Source organism: Myxocyprinus asiaticus, chromosome 38, assembly GCF_019703515.2.
Source record: "Myxocyprinus asiaticus isolate MX2 ecotype Aquarium Trade chromosome 38, UBuf_Myxa_2, whole genome shotgun sequence".
Classification (NCBI taxonomy): Eukaryota; Metazoa; Chordata; class Actinopteri; order Cypriniformes; family Catostomidae; genus Myxocyprinus; species Myxocyprinus asiaticus.
This window is the reverse complement of record NC_059381.1, coordinates 6,870,889-6,880,679: the sequence shown is the minus strand read 5'-3', so window position 1 is coordinate 6,880,679 and position 9,791 is coordinate 6,870,889. Positions and strand designations below refer to the sequence as shown.

The 9,791-nt window shown below is 34.9% G+C and overlaps 1 protein-coding gene across 1 annotated transcript; it reads right to left on the bottom strand.

The window, feature by feature from the left end:
* Positions 1-4,639: 4,639 nt before the first annotated feature.
* Positions 4,640-8,441, bottom strand: casp21 (caspase 21, apoptosis-related cysteine peptidase). The gene is made up of 6 exons (XM_051677248.1): positions 8,308-8,441; positions 8,138-8,226; positions 5,677-5,811; positions 5,412-5,590; positions 5,168-5,291; positions 4,640-5,074 (listed from the first exon to the last, which is right to left on the bottom strand). The coding sequence occupies exons 1-6, from the start codon at positions 8,334-8,336 to the stop codon at positions 4,830-4,832; spliced, it is 801 nt and encodes a 266-aa protein (XP_051533208.1). The 5' UTR covers positions 8,337-8,441; the 3' UTR covers positions 4,640-4,829.
* Between the last annotated feature and the right edge of the window lie 1,350 nt (positions 8,442-9,791).

The following is a 9,791-nucleotide window of genomic DNA, read 5'->3' as shown; positions in this document are numbered from 1 at the left end:
AGAGAAAAAGTACAATTTTGCACTAGGCAACAGTTTGTTTTGCAGTGCTGAAGCTACCTTTCCAAACTACTATGTGCAAGCTGCTCTGAATTTGTAGTAGCAGTTATATTGATTGATGTATTTATTTGCCATGAAAATTATTTCACTTATGGTGACTGCATCACACTAGAACACATTTATACTAAATACATTTAATAAAATGTAATTATGATAATTAAGAAACTGTAGCTGAATTATTTATCCAAGCATATCAGATTGCTAAAATAAGTCAGACTTGTTGATGCTACTTTACAGCTTGCTTTCAAATAAGCTTGTTTAAAAAAAAAAAAAAAAAAAACAGTTTAGCTGTTGTCACCCTACTAAAAAGCTAATTTTTTCTAACATGGCCTCATACTACACATACCTTTTTCCAAAATGATTTTTGCATGCTTCGTTGGATGTATCGCAGCAGTTTCATGGTGAAATGAACACTAGAGGCGCTATAACAAAGACTTTTTATCAGTTCATAAACACTTTTTCACTCTGTTCCTCACACAATGCTATCTTATGACTTCAAAGCAATTTTACTATACTGCATGACTTGTGATGCATTTTATTGTTTGCATTTAATAGCCAACTACATTTACAAGCGTGTTTGAATGTGATCAAATTGCACAATAGCTTAATAGAGCGTTGCACTTGCGATGCACCATGGTACGAGTTGCACACATGAGCCGCAAGCGTCATAGAAGCACCACAAAATTGAAACTGCAGCATTACATGTAACAAACCACATATTATCATTTTGCAAAATTTTAGGACTGAATGCACTTGGCTGCACTGAAAGCTATAGGATGCTCCCTTGCTCCCTTTTTGGTGAACGACTTAACCTCCTGTGTGCTGTCTGTCTTCACTGGTCTAAGAACAGTTTGAAATGCATCTTATTTTCAACCTAACTCCACATAAAGCCTATGAAAGCAAAATTTTTAAGCTTTTGGATGAACCCATTTATTCTCAATGTGAAAATGCACAGTAAATATATAGGAATGCATTAATTAATGTTAATGAATAGAATCGTATTGCACAGTGATAACAATATTAAACATAATAAAATGTATATTAAAATGAAGCTAAATGATCCACAGATGTGTTAGAGTTGAAAGTTATTCAAAATAACTAACATGTTTTTTCTTCTTTTGAGGAAATGCAGTGCCAGTTTCCACATATGTGGACATCATGATTATCAGGCATTTTTAGCGTCACTAGTTAGTTACTGCCCAAAACTGGTGCTTTGCAAATTTCGATGATTGTATATTATACCGTAACATAGCAGACACCAAAAAACAAGTCATTTGTCAAGTCATACTGTACTTAACAGCAAAATTAGATATTGTATAGGTTTGTCAGACTTTCACAGGTTCTGCTAGCAGAGAAAAAAAATGGTAGTCAAACCTCACCTGTCATGCTGCTTAATAACCCAAGAGCATGCTATACCCACTCCTGTCATTCAAACAAAACCAATAATTTGCAGTGGCCTCAACAGCGCAGGTTTTAAATTAGATTTATATTCAAAACTTTCAAGTCCTTCACTGCAACTATATGCAGTGATAAAACAGTGTTGTTTTTAGCCAATTTGCCTGCCTATGTAATCGAGAGGGGTCATATCTTGATTCATTGTATTTGCATGTACAAAACTAAGTCTTAAAGATTAATTCCCATGACAATTAAATTATGAATCCATAGTTGCTCCATGCAAGGCATCTCAGCACGTGCATGTCAACATTTTGCAACATTAAATATAATCTCCTTTTTGGTAGTGGATGCTTAAAATCTAGTCTGTCTTGCTAAAGTATATGAAATTTGAGTTAGAACTGTATGATTCAGGAACAACTCTATGATGAACAAGGTTAAAATTGCCTCATTAAACAATCATTTGGCCTTGGGGCAACATAATTTACTTATCTTGGTCTACGGGCCTTTGGCAAGATATTTCTGGGATTCTTTTAATTTTTTATTTAATTTTTTTATGTAAAGCTGTAAAGAGTAGCTATTTTTACCATGCTTTTAGTATGTCTTTTACTGTGATATTTTAATTCAGAAAATATCCATTTAGTAGCAGATACTGTTTAATGTTTTCTCCGTCATTTTGTCATTGTGACATTTCACAAGTTCATCCATGTCATAAAGTATACTGGAATATCACATTCTTCTTATTATTTATTTATTTATTTATTATTAGTTTATTTATTTGTATTACACAGTCAGATTTATGTCATAGCTTGCAGATGTTTAATGATATCAACACTGTACAATGTAAACCAAGCCACTACTTTTTTAACTGTATAATTATAAATGATGAACACTCTTTGTTGTAGGTCTGCATTGTTTAAAAAACAAAACCAGAGTCTGTTGTCTTGTATGTTTTTTGGTTCTGCTTTAGTATGAATACTTGACTTCTGAATTATTTTGTCAAGAAAGGCATTCAACATATCAAGCACTGTGGCAGGTCTTTTCATTTTCTGGTGTCTTTGACCAATGACTTTAGACACAGAGAACTTCAGAAACAACTATAGTTAAAGTGCTCACAGACAGCACAAATTCACTGGCTTTTTACCAGCATGTCAATTCACAGTGGGCCACCTTTACCTGAGTTAATTTTAGGGCATTTTATAGAAGATCAAATATAATAATCTTTTTATTCCCGGAAAAAGTCCGAAAAAAATTATGATATGCTCATTTTGAATGGGATTAAAATCAACGAGAACTCTGGCAATCATTACATTGCCCCACATAAAAAGAATCCCGTCCATATAGTGGTTTATGACATCATATGGCTCGTTGATACAGGGTTGCAATTTTACTGATGGTTTGTCAGAGGATGTACATTATATTAGGATGGGGACCTTTTTTTTTTATTATTGCTATTTGAGAAACACTATTGATATTCAAACTCAGCTGCCAAAACAAACACACCCCTCCCTTCAGTGCTCCTTTGGAAGCTCCGCCCCCCACCAGCTCCAGATACTCACAACTCTCTTGCTACTAAATCTAAAATCACAACAACAGAATATATGTGTTCTGTGAAACATAGCAAAATTAAAGTTACCTACCTATTGAGAAGAAAAAGAGCAACTTCTGCATCCATCTTCAAGCCTTTTACCTCTCAGCCAACCCGAAAGCACAATCGAACTTAGTGCATTATATTATCAAAAGGGCTAAGGACTACTGAATAGTAACTCTTCATGAATGTCCATGTTTTTCACATACCTCACATATGTTAACAGCTGTGTGCAGCTGGCCACATCAGTAGATTCGTCGATCTGGAGTGCAAAAAATGTGCTGTGCCTGATGCTGTCTAACACTTGCTCCTTCACATCCTGTGCCATGTCAGAGATGCGCCGACCCACTGTGTTGTCAGAGAGTGAAATAAAATCAAGCTTAGAAGCCGCTGCCTCTCCTAACATCAAGGAACATATATCTTTGGCTGCCGGCAGAATCAATGTCTCAATCTGATGTTATGTGCTTTGTCCACCTTGGAAATACGCAGCATAATGTGATATGAAGGTTCAGTGGCCTTTACATTCAATCTGACACATTCTCCGACAACATTTTTCTGACCTTGAAAGGCTTGAAGTTTTCTTTGGAAAACTCATCTTAACCTGGTTTTACAGCTACCTCAGCATGCTTGGTGTCAAGGTGTCTGTGGAGTTTAGCAGGTTGCATGCTGTCATTAGCAAAAATCTCCTGACAAACGACACATAAAGGTCATGGTGCATCAACTGATCCTGTCCATGTAAATCCTAAACTTAAATACCACTCATCATATCGTCGTCTTTTGGGTTTGACCCCTGAAACTGAAGGATTCAGATTTGGTGGTCTCAGAAACCGTTCCATTGTAATTACAGACTAATACGTCACTTCTGCTTTATTGGCGAGCTTGACAAATATCAGAGAATCTCCACAAAGTTTCTTGATAAATATATATTTTTGCCTATTATTTTCAGAACTGTTTAAATAATGTTTGAAATATAATATAATAGTTTAACTCAATACATATACAGTATATTTATATAAAAAATTGTACCACTCTCCATGCCCCCCTGGGGAGGCGCACCCCACAATTTGAAAACCCCTGAGTATGTCATAGCTGCCCAAATGTGATCTGCCAGGTCCAATTTACCTCCATGGGTGTCGAAAAATCTAACATTTACTGTGAAAGCAAAACATCTCACTAGCTTTTTCACAAAGTAAAGGGGTGGCGTAGACTCATACTATCAACTCTTGGTGAAAATACTTTCTGTGCTTCCACACATAACTCATTTTGATTGACACTTCTGTACCTTCAATACAAACAGGAAGTTAGATGACAAAGTGCGGAAGAGCGGAGCGCACAAAAGGGGCGGGGCTGAATAAGTTAATAAAGCTTACTCTCTAAACTTGGCATTGCAATACTGCAAATGTTGTTGGTTCTTGTATGATAAATCTTGATATGTCACTTTGGGTAAAAGTGTCTGCTAAATGATTAAATGCAAATTATGTTTGTATTATCACTAGAAATCAAGAAAATACAATTCCCAGTGTAACAGGGCTAAGAAATATCAATGATCCAAACTCAAAATACCCATAGAGGTTGATGAAAAATAGGAAAACTGTAGCCTTAATGATTGTTTATTTATTGATTTATTTTTAAGTATTCATTTATTAAATGCTACAAAAACATTCTCTATTCTGAGACCCAAAGGATACAGCTTGCCTGATATTTTTGGAACCTTATTAGGTTTCTAAACCAAAACAATTATTGAAAAAATCTCTTGTCCACTGTATGCAGCAGACTGTCAGTGTATAACAAATTAAAAATTATTTTTCTTGACTGGCATGTGAAGGTAAAAATCCTTGGTCAGTCTGGAGGCTAAGCACGGCATTTGTTTCTTCTTATGTGTTTCCAGTTCTGTGGTGTAAGACTGGAAGTAATTGGCCACACGGTGGTTTACTCTCGTCAGAATCTGAATAATCTCTAGATGACAGTCCATAAACATCTTGCAAAGCTCACGGATAAATATTGAACCTGAATCTGGATTTCTCCATGAGTAATACCCTACAGAGGAAAAAAAAAAATCTGTTTTAATATATGTGGAGAGTGTAAACAAACAATTCCAGTTGATCATGCCACTGCCGGTGCAATGCAAACCTTCCGCTGTGGAATAACAGCAGAGAAAATCCAGCTCAGGAACATCTGACATTCCCATAAATTCCTCCAGTTCTTTTGAAGCATCTGTCTCAACACCAGGGTCATATTTGCTCCCCCTGCAGGCCTGAATACAAGATCAAACCACAAAATAATAGGCTACAATTAAATGTGTAATCTACAACATGTAAAGCATCATTAAATGCACGTGTTCTCTCAATAAGTGAGAAGTTAGCATTTACTGTACCTGTAGGAAGAAGAGTTTCGGCTTGCCTTGCAGACAAGGGCAGAGGTCAGATGTCATCGTAGAGGTCAGAGTTTTGAAAGGGATCCAATTCTGATCAGAGCCAAGAATTGTACCTTCCTCTCCGTGGCTCATCAGTACACACACAAAGCAGGACATGTCTGCATGGTTATCCTTGGCCACTGGAACAGACATTCACCGTTTATGTATCTGCGCAGGCGAAAGAACACATGCTATGCAGAATACTGAAAATGACCTGACTTGGTACCTTTCGTAAGTGCGGCAACCATTTGTTTAGCTGTCAGGTTTTTTTCCAACTGTACATGAAAGCCCAATGATTGGAACATTCTGGACAATAGATTTTCATCTACTGAACAGCCAGCTCTATGCAAATGTGGTGCTCCTGGAAAGGCAAGACACAATTAAACTGCATTTCATTTTATATATATATACAGGGTTGGGGAGTAACGGAATACATGCAACGGGATTACGTATTTAAAATACAAAATATAGTAACTGTATTTCACTACAGTTACAATTTAAATCATTGGTAATTAGAATACAGTTACATTCAAAAAGTATTTGGATTACTGAAGAGATTACTTTGCATTTTATTGTCATTTGTTTCATTTAATATTTAGTCCTTTCAGATGGAAAAATGTAGACATATAAATGATGCGATCCAAAGTGCATTTGAACAGCGGTGAAACACTTTCTTAAGATGTGTTACATTCATACGAGCAGACAGAGAAGTAAGTTTGAAGTAAGTTTGGAGCAGAAGAAATTGAAATAAACCTTGTGTAAATTGTCAGCTTTATGCTAAGCTAAAATTCTATTTATAGCCATTTTACATGCACGTTACCAGGCATGATCATATTTTTTTATCAAGAAAATTCACGTTGGATCATAATATCTTTTTTTCTAGTAAGACCTTTGATATAAGGAAAAAATCATATTCTTGATAATAATTTTTGTATTGTTTTCCTGTAAAAATATCTAAAAATCCTTAAAACAAGATCAATTTGATTAATCTTGTTTTAGAAACAACACTGCATAAGATATTTAGGTTTTTCAGAGAATGTATATTTAACATGTGTATTTTGTCTTACTGTACTGGCAGAGTTTTTATAGTCAAAACAAGTGAAAAAATCTACCAGTGCTGAAGAAGTAATCCAAAGTATTTAGAATACATTACTGACCTTGAGTAATCTAACGAAATACGTTACAAATTACATTTTACAGCATGTATTCTGTAATCTGTAGTGGAATACATTTCAAAAGTAACCCTCTCAACCCTGTATATATAAAATCACAACCAGGACTGGTGTAATTTTTTTTCCACTAGTTTCATGTATCTTGTACCACTTTGGGGTCTTTTTCTTGTCACATGTAATAATAATTTCAACTTGAAATCAATATTTCATGTGCATATCTGTATTTATTAGCAAGCTGCTGTGTAATACGTGGAATGATGTACAGTCAGCCGGTCATTATCTCAAAATAACTATTTGTTAAGTCACTTGGTTCACAAAAAGCTGACTTGAAAGATTTTGAGGGATATTTTTAAGGAACAGATACTTGGTGAAACAAACCACAAGGGGGACTAGCATGCTGTAAATCACACAAGACTGTAAGCTGCTGTGCTTTTAGAATTCAAACTGCAACGCAGAGACTGAGTCAGCAAGAATCAAGATTATAGCAGGGTTCCCACAGTCATGGACCACCAGGAAATATCAGGGAATTTAAAAATTCCCACATTTAAAAATTGTGTTTTCCAGGCCTGGAAGAGTCATGGAAAATTAATAAAATCACAGAAGTCATGGAAACTTCAGTAACACTTTACAATAGAATAAGGTTCCATTTGCTAACATTAGTTAACAACATTAGTTAACATGAACTAAAAATTAACAATACTTTTACAGCATTTATAAATCTTTCTTAAACCTTAATTTCAACATACAGTATAGTGGTACATTTTAAAAAATCAAAAGCTGTATATGTTAACATTAGTTAATGCACTACAAACTAATGTGTACTAATAATGAACAACTGTATTTTTATTAACTAACATTAACAAAGATTAATAAATGCTGTAAAAAAATATATTGTTCATTGTTAGTTCATGATACCTAATGCATTAACTAATGTTAACGAATGGAACCTTATTATTAAGTGTTACCAAAATTCATATAGTATATTTTCTTATTTTATACAGTATATGTTCTTATTTTTCTCTTCTCTGTAATATAAAATGAGCTAGATATTGCTCTTATGTAGAGTAAAACTTGCTCGCAAGCCGTAGCCATGTCTGATTTGTCAGTAAACCACATTTTTGAGTCAGTTATTTTCAAATTCTTTTAGTCCTAGTTGAAACAGTTCACAAATTGGTCAGAACCAAAAAATAAATAAATAAATAAACAAATAAATAAATGCAATATGCATTCAGTAATGACAAATGCATGGAAAGTTCATGGGGAAGCCATGGAAATCAGTTGGTCAGAAAGTGTGGAAAGAAATACAAATTTCTATTAAAATAAGATTTGGTATAAGGTTTAATGTTAGGGTTCAATTTAGTCCATTTTAACATGTGAGCCCTTTTTAAGGATTGATACTAACAAAGAACTTTTCACAGTTCTACATAAGCAGCTCAGAGATTTGTATTTTACAACATGCAAACAAGCTTATTGTGCTTTAGTTGTTATACGTATATACAGCATGCTGATACTCACCGGGAAAGTGCTCATTACTGATGATCAGACATTTGCCAATGTTTTTATACTTCTTATAGGGCTCAAACACACATGGCTTCTTGACAGCTCTGTGAATGCAAGCATAATAGCCAAGACACCTTCATATTTTGCTTAAGAAAAAGTAATAAGACTTAGAACAAGAGTCTTACCTGTGATCTTCAGAAGCATGGGAGCTCATTTTAGCACATGATTCATTACACCACTGTGCTCTGTGTTAGAATACTAAATAGAGTAGCTTCCTAAAAATCTCACTTCTCCAATTCAAAAATGTCTGTCTCCTTTTGCTTTCATTTTACTACTAATGGCTAAAGTCCACAGTGCTGCCTTAAATGATGACAGTTAATATTTTACAGATGTTTTTGCATGTTCCTGATATCAAGCTACTTCCACAAACAGATCTTCTGGACCATGGACTTTAGAAATATTAAGGTACAATATGACTAAAGGCACACCTTAAAGAATTAGTTCACCCAAAAATTTAAAATCAGTCATTGTTTACTCCTGTGTTGTTATAACCCTATATGACGTTCTTTCTTTTTCTTAACGCAAAGAGAGAAATTGTGAAAAAATTTTGTGCTCAATGATGTCATACAATGGCAGTTTATGGTGACCACCTCTTCAAGCTTCAAAAGAATGCAGATATATAATTCAGAAGTCTAATAAATTATTCCATGAGACTCATGATTGTTATTTAAGCATACGATAAGGTTTGGTGAGAAACAAACTGAAATCTAATGTATTAGTTAGTGAAAATGTTCATTGACCGTTGATCTCCTGTGCGCGTTCATGAGTCTGTACGAGAGCAACAGTTACGCAGTTCTCTCGTGACATTTTCAAGTGAAAACTAATTTTGTTTATCTAAAAACAGGTCCTTCACAGCGATAGCGACAACAGAACACAACACAGCTGCACACAAAACAGACAACAGAACTTACTAAACATGTCTGAAGAGTTTGTTGTCGAACAATTTATGTATTTCTATGTCCAGCCTTATTTTTTTTGAACAGAGTATTCAAAAATCAAACAGAAACATAGAGGAGGCTACAGGCAGCCACAGTTACACCTTGTCCTAACCTGACGGCAATTGACATTTGATAAAAGGTATATTTTCTATGTTAATCAGAGTTTTTGTCCTAACCAGCAGTGATGAGCGGCGGTACATTCTATGGATCGCTTGTTTTCTATTTTCAACATCTTGGGGGTAACTCCATCCACTGTAAACTTGCACCGGTCCAAAAACTCTCAAACAAAATAAGGCTGGACATAGAAATGCATTAGTTCTTTGACTAAAAACTCTTCAGACTTGTTTAGTATGTTCTGTTTTGTGTGCAGCTGTGTTGTGTTCTGTTGCTGCTATCACTGTGGAGGACCTGTTTTTAGATGAACAAAACAAGTTTTACTTAAACACTCCAAAGTTGCGAGGTGGCCGCGTGAACTGTTGCTGTCATGCCCTATCATGAACATGCACAGGAGATCAATGGTGTGAAAATTTTCACTAAATAATACATTAGATTTCGGTTTGTTTCTCACCAAACCTTATCGTCTGCTTTCATAACAATCATGAGTCTCATGGAATAATTTATTAGACTTCTGAATTATACTTTTGCATTCTTTTGAAGCTTGAAGAGGTAGT

Coding starts and splice junctions, on each gene's coding strand:
- casp21 (XM_051677248.1), bottom strand. CDS start 8,336: ATGAGCTCCCATGCTTCTGAAGATCACAG. Junction 5,591..5,676: donor GGTTGCCGCACTTACGAAAG/GTACCAAGTCAG, acceptor TGTCTGTTCCAG/TGGCCAAGGATAACCATGCA. Junction 5,292..5,411: donor CGAAACTCTTCTTCCTACAG/GTACAGTAAATG, acceptor TCTTGTATTCAG/GCCTGCAGGGGGAGCAAATA.